Source organism: Eubalaena glacialis, chromosome 14, assembly GCF_028564815.1.
Source record: "Eubalaena glacialis isolate mEubGla1 chromosome 14, mEubGla1.1.hap2.+ XY, whole genome shotgun sequence".
In the NCBI taxonomy this organism is placed as follows: domain Eukaryota; kingdom Metazoa; phylum Chordata; class Mammalia; order Artiodactyla; family Balaenidae; genus Eubalaena; species Eubalaena glacialis.
Window position 1 is genome coordinate 19,645,833 of NC_083729.1, and position 21,543 is coordinate 19,667,375.

Below are 21,543 nucleotides of genomic sequence, written 5' to 3' on the forward strand. Positions count from 1 at the left end.
AGAATGTGCTGCCCCAGAGGTGGCGACCTCGCGTCCCCAGATACCGCGTGAGAAGGCGGCAGGAGGGGGCAACCGCGGATGGAACCACCAGCAGAGGACAGGGACTCAGGGGCTCGGGGGCTGAGACCCGGCTCCACACGGAGAAAGAAGGAGGGTGAGGGGCCTCACGCAGCCTCTCCCCAGCCCTCAAGGCTCATCCTAAAAACACACGGCAATGGAAGGCAAGGCCCTGGCCCTCTAGGAAAAGAATCAGACGCGGTCCAGAAAGAGACAGGAAGTTTCTAGTAGGCTTCATGGGTAGAGCAGAAAACTGCCCAGACCCTGGGGAGAAGGATCCAGGCCCACCCCAGGCAGGTGAGCAGACCGGGTGGGGCAGGGGGTCCTGGTCCCTGGGAGAAGAGACCACAGGGGCCCGGGGCAGGATGCTCGGCCTCCTGGGCTGGGGTCTCCTCATCTGTAAACAGTTACGTGCCGAGCTGCTCAGGTGAGCCATGAGCCCGGCCAGGGCACTGTCAGCATGGTCTCAGCCAGGCTCCGGGAAGGGACGGATCAAGCACGCCAGGCCTCGCTTTCCTGCTACCCCAGGACTGAGACAGAGGAGGAGGCCAGCACCACTCCCAGGGGCCCCGAGTTGTTACGGCTGATACTCTGATGAGGCATATTCAGGAGTTAATTACAGCAGGGTGGCCGCCAGGGATTTGGATAAACGAGCTTGGCTGATGAGAAGCTAAGTTTCTACAACATCCTTGTGAAAGGGGCAGAGGGAGGAAGACAGATTTAAGTGGAGAGACCTACAGTGCCCAGGTGGCCGGTACGTGTGCATGTGCGTCTGTGAGTGTGTGTGTACAGTGTCTGTACAAAGTAAGCCTGTTAAGTCTGCTTGTCTATTTAAAGAATGTGTGTGTCCTACTGGGTACACACACACACACACACACACACACACACACAAATACATGTCACTACAACAGGCTGTGAGCAGACCCACAGCTGTCTGCAAACCTGTCTGTTCTGGTCCTGATCTGTCCACGTTCTTGGAGTTTCCAGGCCACTTAGAAGCCAAAAGGTCACTGGACCCCCCCCCCCCAGGTGCCCATCCTGGCCTGAGCACCTGTGCAGAGGAGGCAGCAGGAGGAAGGAAATGCAGGGTAGGACCTGGCCTTTAGCCCAGGGAGGTCAAGGCCCAAACAACTCCTCTCTCCCTGATGACAGGACACAGGACCGCATCATGTGAAATCCGGACACCCCGGTGCTGCCGCTTCTATGTGAGCAGACAGCCACCCTGTAGACTAGGGGCCCACACGTGCTGCCCCATCTAAAAGACATGGTCATGACCTCGGTCACTCAAAGTCATCAAAGAACAATCACTGCTCATCTAGGCAAGTCCCCAAGCTACATGCTGTGAAGCTCAAAGGTAAACAGTACTCCCAAGAGCTTGGATGAGCAGGGCAGTCAAGTCACTTTTCGACTGGCTGGTCTCACAGGACAGGAGTGCTTTGCTGTCTTCAGCCAAAGGCCATGAGAGTTCAGAGGAGGGAGAGGCTGTGTAACTCAAAAACCAGCATATCTTTAAACAAGACTTTCCACTGCAAAACAGGCTCCAAGCCAGCAGCCCAGAGTCTCCCAGGTAGACGGGCTCCAAGATGGAAGCAGGACCACATTCAATCTCAGTGTTGGGAGAACAGCCCAGAAACCACACAGACCCAGGGTCAGCCCAGAACCCTTACCCTGCTAGAGTGGGAGAGGGAAGGCTGAGCAAGTGCAGCTGCTGGTCATCTGCCTGGCTCCTGCACAGTCCCCAGAGATGGGCCACTGTGGGCCCACGTGACCACCATCTCAGGAGACTGCCCTTTGGGCCCAAAGATAGCCCACACGTGTGGCATCTGGAGCCCTCACCAAGAGAGCCTGGCACAAAGAGGGTGCTCCTTAGAGGTGTGATGAGTTAATGAGCTGTCAACTAGGAGACGTGGCCCAAGAGGCAAGCCATCACCCTCTAGAACAGCACTTTCTGCAGTCATGGAAATGCTCTGTAACTTGTGCTCTCCAATACGGTAGCCACGAACCAGCCACATGGAGCTACTGAGCACATGAAATGTGGCCAGTGCAATGGAGGAACTGACTTTTTTTGTTTTTTAGTATTTATTTATTTATTTACTTAGCTGCACCAGGTCTTTGTTTCGGTACGTAGGATCTTTAGTTGCGGCGTGCAGGATCTTTAGTTGCGGCATGCAGGATCTAGTTCCCTGTCCAGGGATCAAACCTGGGACCCCTACATAGGGAGCGTAGAGTCTTAACCACTGGACCACCAGGGAAGTCCTGAGGAACTGACTTTTAATTTTAAAATTTTAACTAATTTTAATTTAAATAGCCACAAATGGCTATGCAGCTCTAGAACGCTACCGCAGCAATTAAGTCCAACTTGGAGGGACAGAGAGCAGCTGCCTGGAGCACTGTGTTGAGAAGGATGCCGAGGTCACGTCTGTGATCAGTGGAAAAGATTGCTACAATGTCTGCCATGGAAGCACACACCACCTGCTTCCGTCCTGGACCCAGAGCAGCAGCTCACCTGCAGGCTAAAACCCTTAGAGCCATCATTGACTTCCCACTCTCTCATCTCCCGTTCTACCCAGCAGTAAGTCCCGTTGGCTCTGCCTTCAAAACATACCCAGAATCCTCTGTCCTCCTCATCACCTCCATCCTGGTCTGGGCCATTATCCTCTCTCACCAAAATTACTGCAATGCTTCTAACTGGTCTCCCTGCTTCCACTGCTCTCTCTTCTCCACCATAAGCCCGACTGATCCATTTAAAACCTACAACCCTCCAATGTCTCCCATTTCCCTCAAGGGAAAAGCCAAGGTCCTAACGAGGCCCCGTAGAATCTGGCCCCCATCACCTCTCTGCCTCACCTCCTACCTCTCATCCCCTCACTTCTGCTCCATCTGCACTGACCACCTTGACATCCTATGAACATACCACAGGGCCTTTGCACTTGCTGCTCATTTCTCTGATCACTGCATGGCTCACACCCTCACTGCCTTCAGGTCTCTGCTCCAATCTCATCTTATCGGAAAGCCTCCTCTGGCCACACGATATTAAACAGCAACCTCCCTTCACTTCTGGCAGGCTCTATGCTCCTTCCCCTGCTTTGTTTTTCTCCACTGCCTGTCCTACTTCCTAACACAGCATTTGTTTAATGACTGTCTCCCCCACTAGAATCTGTTCTGTTCACAACTGTACCCCCAGTGTCTAGAAGCGTGCCTCAAATATTTGTGGGATGAATCCTCTCTTTTAGACAGTCTGACAATCCTATTCTGTTCCCATTTCACAGACAAAGAAATGGGGGCTCAAAGGGCATAAGTAACTGGCTCAAGGTCATGGGGCAAGTAAGTGGCCTGGCTCGGATATGAATGCAAGCTTCACTCTGCACCCTGTGTTGTCAGACATTTCCATTTCTCAAGGCAGTCAGAAATACAAGTTTTTATATAGAATGTCCAAATTTTTAAGTATTAGAAATTTTTGAAGCTCTGGGCAGGTCAAACAAAACAGAAACTGATAGCCCAGATGTGGTCTGGGGACTACTCACCTAATTCTCCTCATCAGTAGATCTCCCAAATAGAGGCCCTCACCGGGAGGGAGGGCCAACTCCCTTCCTGGGTTTTGTCGTGATGATTAAATGAGATAATTCAGTAAAAAGTCAGCTCAAGACTGGGCAGAAGTAATTGTTAAAAAAAAACAAAACAAAAACTACTCCTATTACTAAACAAAACTTCATCTTTACAGCCAGATAAAGGTGGGGACGCACCACAACCCAGACCAGACTGGACCCCGACCGTAGACTCTACGACTGTGTGGAGAGAAGAACACTGCTGGAGGACGTCTCTGGGCCCAGGACCCTCCAGAGCCCGGCAGGGCCCCAGCGCGGAGGCCACAGCCCAGACACGGGGCCATGCACTAGCAGCACCACCAGCGCCCAGGCCCCCCGACCCAGCAAATGTCCCCCCACCGGCAGGGGCCCTCCACGGCCTTCGAACGGCCTGTCCTCTGTGGGCTCATCATGTGCATCACCTAACATGGCCTTGTTCTGCTAAATCCTGGAATGTCAGAATGAAGAACATTCTGTGAAATCCAAGAGGTGAGAGCTGAAACCGACAGAAGCACTAATGCCTACTTCATACCATGGGAAATTCACCTTCTGGCTTTTCTCAAACCAAGAGGCCTTCAAGGCTAAACTAAAAACTAAAACATACTCGTGAGTGGTTCTGTGAAGCAGTTAAGACAGCAAGCATCTTTGGAGGCTGCTGTCAGGGGGTTTCCTCCATGGTTCCCGTCAAGTAAACGATGGGGTTGCCCCGCCTCCATCAGCTGCATCCTCGTGCAGTGACACAGGAGGCAGGTCCCCAGCCCCAACCTCACTGTTGCCAGGACAACAGCGGGGCGCTTTGAGGGCTGACACTAGAAACCCACCCCCAGGCTAGGCGGCAGTGGCTCCTCCTCACCTCCCTGTCTCTCTCTGTCAGTCTGACTCCCCTCTCCCCACCAACTGAGGCTGAGGTCACTCTACAGCTAAAGGTCTTGAAGGGAACAGTGAGGCAGGCTTGGCCAGAGGTCAGAGACCTTCAGAAAGACCAGAAACTGAGCTTTTGAAATGGCAGCAGTCCCAGTCCCAAGCTTCTCTTACCAAGCTTCTCTTACCAGAGAAGTCTGAGTCTCGCGATAAAGGGGTGACCTGCTCAAGGGCAGAAGGTCACCCACCCAGGGAAACACTCCTGCACAAAGAAGAAATACCACCCCTAGTCAAAGGTGCTCTGGGCTTTGGGTTGGAGTAGCAGGAGAGGCAGAAGTGACTGCTCTGTCTGCATCCCCCCAGAGGTGAGGGCCCCCAGCGCTCACCCACACCGAGTTCCCCAGGGCACCACGGAAGAAGGTGATCTGACCCCTGGCCCTAGGTGGGTACGGGTGGCAGTGGATGGTTTTCTGGCCTAGAACCCCGCACAGGCAGCCTTGGGCTCTCCCCTAGACGCCTGGCCGCAGCTTCCTACCCCAGGCGGGTGGGGACCAAGGGCAGCTCTCCTCCCCAGGTGAGGACCAGGTTGGTTTCCTAACTGAACATGATCCGAAGGAAGTGCAAGCCTACGGTGTCCCCATCATCCCTCCATCCTCCCCCACATCCTCCTCCACCCACCTCCCACTCCCTGGGAAGTAATTCCGAGTACGTGCTTCAGAAAGGCTCAGAAGTCTAGAGTTTGTACCTGGCGACGGGTGTGTACTGGGTGGATTTCCTGGGTGCCTGCAGTTGTCAGGTGGCAGTCGGGGCGCTTAGCAACCCTCAAGGTCCCCAACTAAACCCTCGAGTTATGGTCACATGGGAATAAAGAAAAACAACTCCAGCTCCTTCCTCTGGGCCTCCTGCTCGACCCTAACAGGCCGGTGGAGCTGAGGAGAAGCTGGAGACAGGCCTGAAGTCCACCCGGACCACCCTGTGGTCAATGCCACTGGACGGCCTAAAGCGCCAGATACGTGCTCGGCAATGCAACGAGAGCCCTCACCTGCCAGGGCCACACTCACGGAGCCTCAACTCCACGAGGTCCCATCCCTCCCGGCAGAGGAGACAAGCTGAGCCACTGGAATCCGAGTCGTCATCCCACCTCCTCATCACCCAGGTGCTCCCTCATCTCAACACAGCCTCCGACACGCCAGGCAGGCCCACCCTGTGACAAAGCAGAGCGGGAGGCTGTGCTCGGATGCCCAGGGCAGCTGCGCACCTGCCAGGGACGAGGCCAGCAGCCCACCCACCGGGCATCACCCGCCGTCAGCAGGAGGCTGGTCGTCTTAGCAAAGGAGAGCCCAACCTCCCAGGTGACAGCAGCAAAGAGGACAGAACCAGAGGATCCGGTGTGGGCTCCTGACGCCAGAGAGGAGTGACGGCTGGAGGCCACACACGGTGCCTCCTCCCAAAGCAGTTTAGAAGACAAGATAAACACTCGCCGACAAAAGAAAAAGTGAGACACGGACCCTGAGAACTAAATTCTGAAAGGAGGTCTCCCCTGCAAATTGGGAACTTTTAAAAAAGGCATTTAAACAAATGTGAGTACATAGGTGGCCAAACCAGCTTCTGTTTCCTCTCCCACTAGGACCTTCTGCAGCCCTTTCCGAAGCGTTTTCACTTCTATTATCTCATTTTTATTCTCACGAGGGGCTTTCACAGGAGGAAAGTGAAATGGGAGTGTGCCACCTCTCCAGTAGCCTGCATTCAGCTCCAAAGACACATCAGCTGACATTCCTGGGATGTAAAATCAGCCCAGAGCCCACACCACTCGCCACGTCAGCCCCGACGCCTGGGGAGGGAGCAAGCTCTGTCCCGAGTGGAACCATGGACAAGGGTGCACCAGCCCCAGCCGGCTCCCATCCTGCCTCTTGGCTCCTCCTTAGCCAGCGTCCCCTGGGCTGGGGCCATTGCCATGTACTAAATTGTACAATATGGTTAATTTTATGTTATATGTTGTTCACCTCAACAAAAAGGAAAAAAAATCCAGCAAACCTGAAAGCCTTTTCTAGCCGAGAACTCAATTTAACACACTATTTTTTAAAAATTATTTTTAAATGTAACCCCTGGATTATGGGAGGTTTTATTCTACTTCTCTGTATCTTCAAAATGTATCCAACAACAATAATATGATGGTAGACAGTTCACTGCCTACTCTTTAGCACTGTGCTAAAAAACCCTTTACATTGAGCTTCCATAATAACCCTATGACACGGGCGTAAGACTTGAATATCTGGTTCTGAACTGCTACATCTGAGAATAAGATGTTACTTTTATAATCAGGGTTAACACTCTTTCAAACATAGAAGAAGGAAAAAAGACTTGAAGGAATATGCCTCTATCGTATTTTTTCTTTATACTTGTCTATTTTGATCAAATATCATACAACATATACTGAAAAAGAAAAGAAACTCTTCCAAACCTGTGTTTACCTCGCTGTGACTTGAGCCAAATAAGGAAACAACAGGCAACAGCTCACAGGATGTTACCACTGCCTTGGGGCCTGTTCCCTGCAGCTGGGGTTTTCAAATAGGCATCCCTGGGGGGAGCTGCAGGGTTCCAAAAGCAAAGAAGTCTTTTCTAGATAAACAAGGAAAACGTAAGCGCCTAAGTCCACTCTCATTCATTCCTGGGAAGAGTGTAAATTGTTTGAACCTCTATGAGACAATTTGGTAATATTTATCAACATTAAAAATGCACGTGCCTGGTTCCTCAAAAAGTTAAACACAGAACCGCCATATGACCCAGCAATTCCACTTGGGTTTATACCCCAAAGACTTGGAAAGCTGGGACTCAGATACTTGTATACCAATAGTGCATGGCAGCATCATTCACAAGAGCTAAAAGGTGGAGCCCATCAACAAATGAATGGATAAACAAAACATGTTACATACATACAATGGCATATTATTCAACCTTAAAAAGGAATGAAATTCTGATACATACTACAACATGGATGAACCTTGAAGACATTATTCTAAGTGAAATAAACCAGGCACAGAAGGGCAAATATTGTAGGATTCTACTTACATGAGGTACCTAGAACAGTCAAATTCATAAAGACAAAGTAGAATAGTGGTTGTCAGGGGCTGGTGGAGAGGAGGATGAGGAGTTAATATTTAATGGGTATAGAGTTTCTGTTTGGGATGATGAAAAGGCTCTGAAAACGAACAGTGGTGATGGCGGCGCAATGTTGTGAATGTACTTAATGTCACTGAACTTATACACTTCAAAATGATTAAAATGGTAAATTTTATCTTCTGTATATTTTACCACAGTAAATACGCATATATATATACACACACACATATATGTATACACATACACACACATATATACACATATACATATATATGTATACTTTTTAAAATGCACATGCCCTTTGATCCAGCAATTCCACTTCTAGGTTTTGAGTTTTCAGATATATTTGTACACGTATAATATGGTGTGTCCCTACAAAGATGTCTATTACAGCAATGTTTGCAGTAGCAAAAAATTGGAAATAACCTAAATGCCTACCTACAGGAGCCCTTTTAAATAAATGATGGTACCTCTATACAATGGAATACAGCACCGTCACAAAAAGCAAGAGGCAATTGCAATATGGACTTAGAACCTTCTCTAAGGGATTAGGTGACTAGATGGAGTGCAGAAGAGTGAACATACTACCATTTGTGTGTGAAAAGTCTGTACAGGCACACCTCAGAGATACTGCGGTTTCAGTTCCTGAATACTGCAATAAACCGAACATCGAAATAAAGCGAATACTGCAATAAAGTGAATACGTGAATTTTTTTGGTTTCCCAGTGCATATAAATGTTCGCACTATACTGTAGTCTATTAAGTGTGCAATAGCAATATCAAAAAAAAACAATGTATGTATCTTAATTTTAAAAAATACTTCATTGCTAAAAATCGTTAACAATCACCTAATCCTTCAGCGAGCCGTGATCTTTTTGCTGGTGGAGGGTCTTGCCTTGATGTTGATGCTGCTGACTGATCAGTGGTAGCTGCTGAAGGTGGCGGGAGCTGTGGCAATGTCTTAGAATTAGACAGCAACGAAGTCTGCAGCGTCAACGGACGCTTCCTTTCACGAATGGTTTCTCTGTAGCATGTAATGCTGTTTGATGGCATTTTACCAACAGTAAAACTTCTTTCAGAACTGGAGTCAATCCTCTCAAACCCTGCCGCTGTTTTATCACTAAATTTAGGTAATATTCTAAATTCTTTGATGTCATTTCAACAATCTTCACAGCATCTTTATCAGGAGTAGAATCTACCTCAAGAAACCATCTTCTTTGCTCATTCGTAAGAAGCAACACTTCATCCATTAGTTTCATCAGCAATTCAGTCACATCTTCAGCCTCCACTTCTTTTTTTTTAAAATAAATTGATTTATTTTATTTATTTTTGGCTGCGTTGGGTCTTTGTTGCTGCGCGCAGGCTTTCTCTAGTTGTGGCGAGCGGGGGCTGCTCTTTGTTGCGGTGCGCAGTCTTCTCATTGTGGTGGCTTCTCTTGTTGCGGAGCACGGGCTCTAGGTGCGTGGGCTTCAGTAGTTGTGGCACACGGGCTCAGTAGTGTAGCTGTGGCTCACGGGCTCTAGAACACAGGCTCAGTAGTTGTGGCGCAGAGGCTTAGTTGCTCCGCGGCATGTGGGATCTTCCCAGACCAGGGCTCTAACCTGTGTCCCCTGCATTGGCAGGTGGATTCTTAACCACTGAGCCACCAGGGAAGTCCCAGCCTCCACTTCTAATTCTAGTTCTCTTGCTATTTCCACCACGTCTGCAGTTACTTCCTCCACTGAAGTCTTGAACCCCTCAGTCATTCACAAAGGTTAAAATCAGCTTCTTCCAATCTCCTGTTAATGTTGATAGTTTGACCTCTTCACATGAATCACGAATGTTCTTAATGGCATCTAGAATAAAGAATCCTTTCCGGAAGGTTCTCAATTTACTTTGCCCAGATCAGAGGAATCACTCTCTATGGCAGCTATAGCCTTACAAAATGTATTTCTTAAATAATGAGACCTGCAAGTTGAAATTACTCCTTGATCCATGGGCTGCAGAATGGATGTTACGTTGGCAGGCATGAAAACAACAGTAATCTCCTTATCCATCTCCATCAGAGTTCTTGGGTGACCAGGTGCATTGTCATTGAGCAGTGATATTTTGAAAGGAATCTTTTTTTCTGAGCATTAGGTCTCAACAGGTCTTAGCATAATTCTTAAGGGCCCTAGGATTTTCAGAATGGTAAACAAGCATTGGTTTCAATTTCAAGTCACCAGCTGCATTAGCCCCCAATAAGAAAGTCAGTTCATTCTTTGAAGCTTTGGAGCCAGGCATTGACTTTTCCTCTCTAGCTATGAAAGTCCTAGATGACATCTTCTTCCAATAGAAGGCTGTTTCATCTACACTGAAAAACCACTGTTTAGTGTAGCCACCTTCATTAATGATCTTAGCTAGATCTTCTAGATAACTTGCTATAGCTTCTACATCAGCACTTGCTGCTTCACCTTGCATTTTCATGTTATGGAGATGGCTTCTTCCTTAGAACTTAGACCTCAGGAACCAACCTCTGCTGGCTTCAGTCTTTTCTTCTGCAGCTTCCTCACCTCTATCAGACTTCACAGAACTGAAGAGAGTTAGGGCCTTGCTCTGGATTAGGCTTTGGCTTAAGGGAATGTTGTGGCTGGTTTGTTCTTCTATCCAGACCATTAAAACTTTCTCCATATCAGCAATTAGACTCTTTTGCTTTCTCATCATTCTTGTGTTTACTGAAGTAGCACTTTTAATTTCCTTCAAGAACTTTTCCTTTGCGTTTACAACTTGGCTAACTGGTGCAAGAGGCCTAGCTTCTGGCCTATCTTGGCTTTTGACATGCCTTCCTCACTAAAGCTAATCATTTCTAGCTTTTGATTTAAAGTGAGAAATATGTGACTCTTCCTTTCACTTGAACACTTAGAGGTCACTGTAAGGTTATTAATTGGCCTGATTTCAATATTGTTGTATCTCAGAAAATAGGGCGCCCGAGGAGAGGGAGAGAGATGGGGGAATGGCCGGTCAGTGGAGCAGTCAGAACACACATATTTATTGTTTGCCGTATCATATGGGCGCAGTTCGTGGTCCCCCAAAACAATTACAATAGTAATATCAAAGATCACTGATCACAGATCACCACAACAAATATAATAATAATGAAAAAGTTTGAAATATTGTGAAAATTACCAAAATGTGACCCAGACACATGAAATGAGCAAATGCTGTTGGAAAAATATGGTGCTGATAGACTTGCTTGATTCAGGGTTGCCACAAACTTTCTTTTCCTTTTCTTTTTTTATTTTGGCCACGCCATGGCTTGTGGGATCTTAGTTCCCGAACCAGTGATTGAATCCGGGACCTCGGCAGTGAAAGCACAGAGTCCTAACCACTGGACTGCCAGGGAATTCCCGCCACAAACTTTCAACTTGTTAAAAAAAAAAATTCAGTATCTGCACAGCACAATCAATAAAGTGAAGTGCAATAAAGCAAGGTGTGCCTATATACAAAGATTTGGAAATAGAATACCTCTGAAACACAACAGAGACAACAGTGGTTGTCTGAGGGACGGGGAAGTGGATGATATACAGAGGGAAACTTACTTTCCATGGTACAATTTTTTTCATACCTTTGTAATTTTATAATATGTACACTTTTAGCTACTTTGAAATAAACTTTAAAATATTTTAAATAACGTCCAACTCTTGCTTCTTATAGAGGAGTTTATATCAGACCAACCCTTTAGCCAAGAACAACTATAAAAGCTGGATAAAACACAAAAGAACAGCTATCTGAAGGCAATGGGAAACAACCAAGACAGCTAGGACTTCAGGGCACAAGCTCTCTGAGGGAAGAGAGACACGTTTAAGTGAGCCCAACACACTCTGCCACTTTTTCCCTTGAGACTAGGGTTGAGAGTCTGAACAGAGAGCAATGGCTAGAGCTTCCGAGGGGCTGGAGAAACAAGAACTGGTGAACAAGGATTCCAACGCAGAGTAGAGAGGTGAGATCCTGGACAGAAGAGAACCATAGAAAAGTAAGCCTGACTTTCTCTACAACTACTCCCCTTGAGGCATTTGCCAATCCCTAAGCTGTATGGGGCAAGAGACCGAAAATCCAAGCAGAAAGTGACAGACAGGAGGCTAAAAATCAAAGGATAGTTTTGGCAGCCTCTTAATGCTGAGGAATTCAGGGTCCCTCAAGAGGAGGACACCCTTTCAGTTAAGACCCCTGAAGGGATATTTCCTAAGAGTAGGCACAGAACAGAAACAGACCAGCTCTCAAGCTAAACCCAGCTTTAAATCTTCTCACCCCCACATGGTATCAATCTGAGCTAACCCTACCATAACCATCTGCTGCAAGAAAAGTAATCCCGTCTGGAGAGACACAACATCATTCAGAGCTGCTATGATTTTCCATACACAATATCCAGTGTTAATTAAAAGTCCAGGATGCCATAAGACAGGACCAAAAATCAAGAGAGAAAAGCAGACCCATCAGTATTCCGATACCATGGTTGTCAAAGACTTTAAAATGAATGTTTAATATGGTTCTAAAAATAGATGACAAAACGGAGAACTTAACCAGAGAACTCAAATCTATTTTTAAAAATCAAATGGAAAATTTTTTTAAATAAAATAAAATGGAAATTCTAGAACGGAAAAAAGTACAATACTGAAGTTAAGGATTCCAGAGATGAGCTCAACCATTGAGTTGACAAAGCAGAAGAGAGGATTAGTAAACTGAAAGTTAGGTCAGTAAAAATATTCAGTCTGAAGCACAGAAAGAAAAAAAGGAAGATCCAGACATTTATGGAACATGGTAGAAATGTCTAATAAAGATATCTAGAGTCATAGAAGGAAAGGACAGAATGAGGGAGCAGCTACAAAAAGATACTGGCTAAAAATTTTCATCAAGCCATCAATGCAAGAAGCTCTTTGAGTACAAAACAGGGTAACTTCAAAAGAAAACTCCTAGGCAAAACTAAAACCGAAGACAAAAAGAAAACAGTAAAAGCAACCAGAGGAAGATAATATGCATTAGTTTAAAAGGAGCAGCAGTATTATTGTACAACATGGGGAATATAGCCAATATTTTATAATAACTATAAATGGAGTATAATCTTTAAAAATTGTGAATCACTATATTGTACATCTGTAACTTATATAATATTATACAGCAACTATACTTCAAAAACTAAATAACAAAAGGAGCAACACTATGTCCTACAGCTGGAAGCCCGAGGATAATAGAAAGACACCTTCAAAGGGCAGAAAGTAAAAATCCAGAAACCTTAAATTCTATATCTGATAAAAAATGACTTTCAAAATTGAAATCAAAATAAACACACTTCTAGCAATTAGAAATGGAGAGAATTTAGTGCCAACAGACCGACTTGAAAAGCAATATTAAAAGGAATTCCTCAAGAAGATGGAAGCCCAACAATGAAGAAGAAATGGAGTGTAACTGAGAGGGTAAAATACGGGCAAACGTAGGTAATGAATATTAACTGTAGAAGACTATAATGTAACTTTATGAGACTGTTTTGTGGGGCTTAACACAGATGTTGAATTAAAATACATTACAATCGAATCACAATGTTGTACATGTGAAACTAACAAAATGTTGTAAATCATCTATACCCCACTTTTTTAAAAACCTGAAATAAATAAATAATAAAATAAAATATATTACAGTGGCCAGAAAGTATTGGGGAGGGGGAATTAAGTGTTGTGAGGTCTTCGCATTGTGACCAAAGAGGCAAAAAATACTTTGGGGTAGATGCAAATGAATCATAATTGACATTTATTGACCTTATTTCATTTTTGAAAGATATTTTGATACATTTTGTAGAATATACATTATTCTTAACTGCATCAAAACCAGTCACATGCTAGGTCAAAAATCAAGTTTCAACAAATTTCAAAGGGCTAAAATCATACAGAGCATATTCTTTGACCGCAGTCAAATGAAGCTAAAAATCAATAGTAAAAAGATAACTTTTAAACATTCCCCAGATATTTGGAAATTAATGTACTCCTAAATAGCTCATGGATCAAAGGCATCTCAATGGATTTAGAAAATATAAATTTTAGAATTTAGAAAACGGAACTAAATGACAACAGGAATATGACATATCAAAACTTGCGGGATAAAGCTAAAGCACTGTAATGAGGGAAATCTATAGCATAAGTACATGTTTTAGAAAAGAAATGCTGGAAATTAGCTATATCAGTTCCATTTCAAGAAGGTAAAAAGGAACACTAAATTAATCCCAAAGAAAGGAAATAAAAAGTTAGAAGCATAAATTAGTGAATTATAGAAATGCACAAAGAACCAAAAAGGTGTTTCACTGAAAAGGCTAAAACATTAATAAACCTTAGTAAGACAAATTAAGAAAAAATTTAAAAACAGAAGGCACAAACTACCAATATCAGTAATGAAAAAAGGAACACAAATCCCATACACAATGACACATAAAAAGAAAATATAATGAACATTATGTCAAAAATTTGAAAACTTAGATGAAATGGACAAGTTCTTGAAAAAACAAAAACTTTCCAAAACTCATGCAAAAAGAAATGTACAACGTTATATCTTTAGATGAAACAACCTTCTCATAAAGAAAACTCCAGACCCAATAGGGCTCCACTAGTGAATTCTTCTAAACATTAAAGGAATAACCTAAATCTTCTTTAAACTTTTCCAGGGATTAGAAAGAGGGAACATTTCTCCAATTAATAAGTCTGGCAGGGGCTTCCCTGTTGGCGCAGTGGTTGAGAATCTGCCTGCCAATGCAGGGGACACGGGTTCGAGCCCTGGTCTGGGAAGATCCCACATGCCACGGAGCAACTGGGCCCGTGAGCCACAATTACTGAGCCTGCACGTCTGGAGCCTGTGCTCCGCAACAAGAGAGGCCATGATAGTGAGAGGCCCGCGCACCGCGATGAAGAGTGGCCCCCACTTGCCGCAACTAGAGAAAGCCCTCACACAGAAACGAAGACCCAACACAGCCATAAATAAATAAATTAATTAAAAAAAAAAAAAAAAATAAGTCTGGCATAACCATGATACCCAAACCTGCCAAGGACACGGAAAGAAAGTTAAAATGGCAAGCAGCTCTCATGTCCATAGTCACAAAAGTCCTAAGGAAAATATAGCAAATTGAAACTCACAGGTGGCAGAATTCCAGCCCTCCTGATGGTGATAATGCTTTTCTCATTCTCAAAGGAACTGACACAGATTCTCCCATGTTACCGCCAAATTTATTATCATCTACTATTTACATATAGGGAAACTGAGGCCCAAAGAGGGGAAGGAACTAGCCCAAGGTCACATTCAGGCTAGAGTCCACTTGATGGACATTTACAGCCACCTGCTGTAGCCCAGCAAGGCCTGGGGATGAGGTCTGTGCCCCTCCTCCCCCTGCACCTCCCTTCTGCCTCCCTGGACCCCTCACTCCTGGGCTAGTGTCTGAGCAGGTAACGCACAGGAGCAGCAGCATGGCCTGGGCAGGCTGCCAGTGCCCCCTGGCCGCTCCATGGTGTCCAGGAGGCCTGGAGCACACAGGGGTGGTTCTCTCAGCCAGACCCCAGGCTCCCCGCACTGATCCTGCCCAAAGGGGCATTAGAAAGTGGGCCTTGTGGCCTATGTACCTCAGCCTGACCATCACTGTTTCCAGCTTTACTGGTTACAAAGCACTTCTGTGTTTCCCATCTGACCCTCAGCAAGATGAGTATCAACATCTCTACTTTGGAGTATCAATACCCCCACTTTGCAGATGAGGGAAGTGAGGCGCTATGGGGTGGATAACTTGTCTAAATCATCCACCCAGAGACTAACAGATCCAGGGTGAGACTCAGGGCCTTCCTCACCGCACCAGGAGGCCCCCACCAAGCACTACTGAACGTAATTGAAGATGTCCTGGATTATACATTATGAGACAGACAAGATGAACACAGATGGGTATGCTGAAAACTGCACAGACTATATAAAAAAGAACTCCCCAGTCTAGCTCAATGGTGACACATGCATTTTTTTAAAATGTAGAGAACCCAGAGGGCTGCCTCCACATTATGAGAGATCAAATGCAAACAAGAACCAAGACAGTATAAAAAGCAGAAATTAAAGAATGCCTTTGAAGGAACTCAATAAAGCCAGTAAAGCTTTACTGAGGATTCTTTAAATATGTTCAAGCCGCAGCAGCTCCCCGGTAACCACAGGATACAGGGCCGAGGAGAAGGGGACGAATATGACGGGCCCTTTGTCACAATGGAGGTAGGAAGGTTCCCCTTCTAAAGCTTGTCTTCTGAAAGAGATGAGTCCGAGGCCCAGCTCAGAAGCTTCTAGATCTCATTAGTAAACAGAGAGAGAAAGAACCTCCCAGGACAGACAAAGCTAGGACACATCAGCTAAATGACTCAGTGTGTGCCTTCAAATAGCACTGTCTAGAGAACATGAGGCCCACCAGTGGGGGCCCCCCGAAACTAAGGCCCCACCCACCTGGGTGGCAGGGTCTATGAAAACAGCAATTTCAGTGAACCCACTGAACCCAGAGCAAACAGCACCACCTGAACACAAAACGACATGGTTCCCAGAGCAGAGAAATCATATGTTTTCAACCTATTGAGTTTGTTTGTTCAGGGCAAGTCAACCTATGGATAACAGGAAACTGGTGGATGTCATTTCTGAAATCCTTCAAAAAGCATGTGAGATGAATCCAGACCAAAAACTATTTAAAAGACTGAGTCACACGAGAGTGGGGAGTTTCTGCAGTGGATCAGGCTGGAGTAAAGCCAGTAAACAAAGGGAGGGGACAGCAGGCAGGCACTTCTCTTGATGGAAAAATGTAAACAGTGGGCTCCCCAGGGGTTGGGCTCAGTTTTAGGTCTTCACAAATGACTTAGCGGGAGAAGGCAGTGGGGAGATTGCCCTGAGCCCGTGGGAGGAGGGGTGAGGGGCTGATAGACTTCACACACAAGGGCCCCCGAGGCCAGGGGATGGGTCTCCCACCCCCACCCCACCGCAGGGAGAGGAGCCCTGAGAACAAAGCAGGTGAGCGATCTGCCCAGGCGGGTGTGGCAGAGGGAGCGGGGAGAGGAATCACACAGAGTGATGCCTCCAGAGAAAAATAATTCACACGGAGCCCTGGGGTACCCACAGCAACTGGGTTCACGCCCTTCCGACAGGCCCCAAACCCAGGCTCCAGGCCGGCACTGCCCCAAGGCCACCCCCAGAGAGCCTCACCTGCTGCTGGCTCTGCTCCTCCAGGTTCATCTTCACCTCCAGCGACTGGCGGGCCTCCAGGAAGGCCTTGCGGTGCTTGCGGTCCGCCATGTAGTAGGACATGACGCCCACGATGATGGCGCACAGATAGAGGAAGACATTGGCCAGAATCTGTATCCAGAGGAGGAAGAGAGGAAAGGACAATGGTCAAGGCATGTCTTCAAGGGAAGGATGGAGGAGGTGGGCAGGTGGTGACCCAAATCCAACTGCAAGTTGCCCACTGTCCAGGGAGGTCCCCAGCAAAGCTCCTGACCTTGAGGGGGTATTCAGATCCCTGAAGTAGACCCTGCCCCATCACCATGGATGAGTGAGGGGACTGCTGTTCTCCCTTCCACCTTTTCATGGTAGGGAAGCTGGCCAATCCTGCCCACCTGTGAAGCCTGAGCAGTCCTTCTGCTACTCATCCATTCACTCACTCACCTGTTCAACCACCACTTACTGCACCCTTACTTCGTAGGCGCATTTAGGTACTGTGCTGATTAGCTGGGGAGGAAAGTGAACCAAGCCCAGATCTACTGGCCAGGGGTGTATAACCTAACAGCTGCAGATCATATGGAATGTCACAGGAGACCAGAAGAGGTCCTGGGCTGATTTAGTTGTCACGATGCCACCTAACACGTGTGCCGCAGGCTACAGGCTTCTGGGATTCACATGCATCCTCTGAGCCAACCCCACCCGCCAGCAGGTGAGAGGGTGGCCGGTACCAACATCCAGGTCTCATGAAGAACTGAGGCTACAGGAAGGGGAAGAGACGGGTGGGATCTGACGTCTGTCCGGTGAGCTCAGTGCATTGGCACCAAGAGCTTCTTTGGGCATCGAGAACCTGTTCCCCCACTCCTGGCACCCTGCAGGCTGGCCTAGGTGTCCTTGGTCCCCAGCCTGCTCCCACAGGCCGCCAGAGGTAACCTTGGCTATGGACCTGACATTCAAACCACACCTGATTTCCTGGCGCTGTCTGCTGCCGGCTACGATCCTTGACCTGACTGGGCCCCATGTGGGGTTGGACCAGGTTCTAATTCCTCCCACTTCGCCAAGACCACTGGCCATGAAGCTTCTCCAACAAGGCCTGTTTCCAGGTCTGGTGCCTCCCACTCCCCTGAGGCTGCCCCACGCTCCCTGCCTTGATTCCCTGAGGTCCTGCCAGAGGTGGACAGACCCCTCCTCCCAAGGGTGTGGTTTCTGGAGCAGAAGTTGGAAGTTGAGAGGCAGGAAGGGAGACAGAAGTTCTTAGTTTCTGACCCTAGGGGAAGAAAAGATTGGCCCAGCGGAACATAATAAATTCTGGGGTAGGTGAAAAATGCAGGGAAGTCAATTTTAGTTGTTGAAACAAGATAGTTTAATAGACAATAAGGCAAGTTAATTCTAACATTAATTTCCTGGGTACTCTCGGTTATGCTGTATCCCTCTGACTGTTTTTATGTTTCATCAGGGCTGCCGGTCGAAACTAACCAGGAGGACCTACCACCCCCAGCAGAAGCTTCCTGAAGAGTCTGTACTTGGGCACCAGTCTGAGCCCAGGGGGCACTCAACAAAGGCCCGCTGAGCAATGAATTGATTAGCAGGTGAGGTGTGTCGTGGTGCTGGTCATCAAATCACTGGGTGAAGATTTCACGAGCTTCTTCGATGGCTGGTTCTAGCAACTAACAACCAGCTGTGTTCTTGGGCCTGAGCAGCCTGATCGCCTACACCGTCTGCGGGGCAAGCAGGGGATTTCAAAGTCCTGTAGGACGGCTCCTGCACCTTCTTCTGGACCATGACAACCCATTCCCATCTGAGTGGTCAGTATGAGTATGCCCACTGGTCATTAGTATGGTCAGGCCACTTATTAAACATCTGATGATCGGAAAAGCTGCCAATTTATAATTTATGTTCAGTGAGTCAAAGCAAATCACACAGATCATTGGGTCTCAAAGCCAGTCTAGCCTGAGGTCCAGGAACCTCCACCAGCCCAGAAGCCACCCTCCTGTGGGGTCCATGTGGCCTTAGAAACCCGCCCAACTCCAAGTTCATGGTGCAGGAAGCTGGTCAAGGTCAGGCTGCACCCCGAGCATCCTCACCAAGCAGTGGCATTCCACCGAAGCCCATGCGGGGTCCAGACACAGCAGCCACCAGGCCAAGGGTCTCCAGGCTGACAGGGCTTGGGGTCCTGGAGGGCGAGGGAGGAGCCACACGTCTGCACCCCACACCTGCCAGTGTCAGCAACTGAACCAGGGGCTCCAGACAAGGCAGGCTGACCTGGGGCCACAGGCCTGTCTCTGCCCTGGCCACAACCAGCCTGGGCTGTCACACGGCTGGGGACAGAGCTCCTCACTCAGGGGTCTTCCTGACCACCTCACGAGGATGCACGAGGCAGGCTCTGTACAGTGCTGAGCTGTTGTCATTACCCATAGGGCGTCCACCTAAGAAAACCAAACCTGCAGACAGGCTGTCAGAGAGCAACTCTAGCGGAAGAGTTTCAAACCAAAGATTATAATCCAAAAAATAACAGGATTCAGGGACTCCCCTGGTGGCACAGTGGTTAAGAATCCACCTGCCAATGCGGGGCATACGGGTTCGAGCCCTGGTCCGGGAAGATCCCACATGCCGCGGAGCAACTAAGCCCGTGCGCCACAACTACTGAACCTGCACTCTAGAGCCCATGAGCCACAACTACTGAGCTCCGTGCCACAACTACTGAAGCCCGCGCACCTAGAGCCCGTGCTCCACAAGAGAAGCCACTGCAAAGAGAAGCCTGCGCACCACAACGAAGAGTAGCCCCCGCTTGCTGCAACTAGAGAAAGACCCCGCACAGCAACGAAGACCCAACGCAGCCAAAAATAATTAATTAATTAATTTTTTTAAAAAAGAGGATTCAGGTTGGGTTCATGCCTGGGGAATGTCTAGGCAGGACAGCATTCCTTTCATTGAAGTGCACATTGTAAAATAAAATTTACTTTTGCACTCACTTGTAGGTACAGATGATCTAGAAAGTGAATTTAAGAGGAGCGCTGGACTCCGGCACTGCCCCTCGCTAGCCGGGTGGCTGCCAGGTCATATAACCTCCCTGAGCTCACTTCGTCATCTATGAGCGAGGGAGGGACTGACTCATCTGGAAGACCCCTCAGTCCTGACACTGGTCCTCATCAGACCTCACTTCTGAGGGCAAAGGTTGGGATTGGAGATGACCTGGTCCCGAGAGGCCAGGGGAAGGAGAGCAGGTCAGTTTCAAGTTGGCCAGAGAGCCACGCTGCCTCCCGGGCCCTGGGCATCCCCGGACCCAGAGGCCTCATCCCCTTCCTGACCTGCACTCTTGGCTGCAGGGATGCGGAGGGAAACGGCCACATCTGGACCATGCACTGCAGAGTCAGGTGGGTCCTGCAGGTGCCATCCATGCCAGGGAACTCCCTCCTGCCTTCCAGTGAGCACATCTGTTTCCAGACAATTCTCCCGACAGTCCCAGGCCTTGGGTCTCCTGGAGCTCCCCCAATTCTCTGAACTTGCCTCAACTGAAGAAAGGGCCCTCAGGGCGCTGCTGCTCTGGTCCACCCAACCTCTCTCTCCAGGGCTACGAGGCCCAGAAGGAGTGCGGCAACCCCCCGGTGCCAGGCAGAGTGGGGGCGAGAGGCTCAGCCTCCAACTCCAGGGCACAAATCCACTAAGCCAAGGAGACCTCCAGCCGAGGAAGCAGGGGTTCGCTCTGGGGAGGAGGGTTGGGGAGGGAGCAAGAGCTGCACTGCAACATGGTCCCCTGGGGTGATGGGGGCCCAGAGGTACACAGGTGACCAGTGGGGTGGATGAGGGTGTGGACAGCAGTCCCCACGTGCAGCCAGGGCCGGGAGCCCCTGATCTTCGTGACCCTGATGTGCAGCCAGGGCCGGGAGCCCCTGATCCTGGCCTGTTTCCTCGCCTATAACATCCTCTCACATCACAACCTTACATTCTAGACATGGTCACACACCTCACCCACCTCATCTCGTTTAATCTTCACAAGGCAGGTGATATTATTCCAATTTTACAGGAGAAGGAATTGAGATTAAACAAGGGCTCAAAACTAGAGGATAAGGTTTCTTCCTGCACTCATCTCTTATTATTCTCTGATGCAAAACCCCACCCTACAAGCACCCTTCAGCTAATTTACATATTTATAACCCCACCTTTCCCCAGAAAGGCTATTAGATATTTTTTAAAACTAAAATTAAAATTTCCACCAAAATACCAGCCCTAAAGCACTTATTGTGAGCTGCTTGCATTTTTAATCTGAAACAAAATAGTACATCTACAGATTTCCACAACTTCCCTACACATGGGTGGTCATTAGCTCTAGGCTCAGAAATCCCTAAATTATGCCTGTGTGTCTCACTTAGCAAAAGGGATGTGATCCTCCCAACACACTTGGAAAAAATGAGTTGTGCTCCTTCGGCAGTGGGCTCCGAACAGCACCAGCACCGAGGAATCGACGGTGACCAGGACGCCCCCGCGGAGCATGGGAGCCCAGCGCTGCCGGAGACGGTCCAGGTCAGGCCACGATGATGGGTAAGTGGGGCGGCTGTCATCTCTCTAACACATCCATTAGTATGGCCTCTCGCTACAGTTTAAGAGCTGCAGACCCAGGAAAATCTTTGGCCACCAGGAAAGGTTGAACCCTAGAGAGAATCCGAAATGTGTCTCTCACGTGACTATGACAAATGGGCTCCTCCCAGCT

General features: G+C 47.9%; 1 protein-coding gene across 1 annotated transcript in view; it reads right to left on the reverse strand.

The window, feature by feature from the left end:
- ADCY3 (adenylate cyclase 3) overlaps positions 1-16,950 on the reverse strand; it is a 48,696-nt gene extending 31,746 nt beyond the window's left edge. Inside the window, exon 1 of the mRNA XM_061168725.1 lies at positions 16,824-16,950. Within this exon, the coding sequence (XP_061024708.1) occupies positions 16,824-16,925 (102 nt within the window). The 5' untranslated portion in view covers positions 16,926-16,950. The remainder of the gene's footprint in view (positions 1-16,823) is intronic.
- Positions 16,951-21,543: the final 4,593 nt, after the last annotated feature.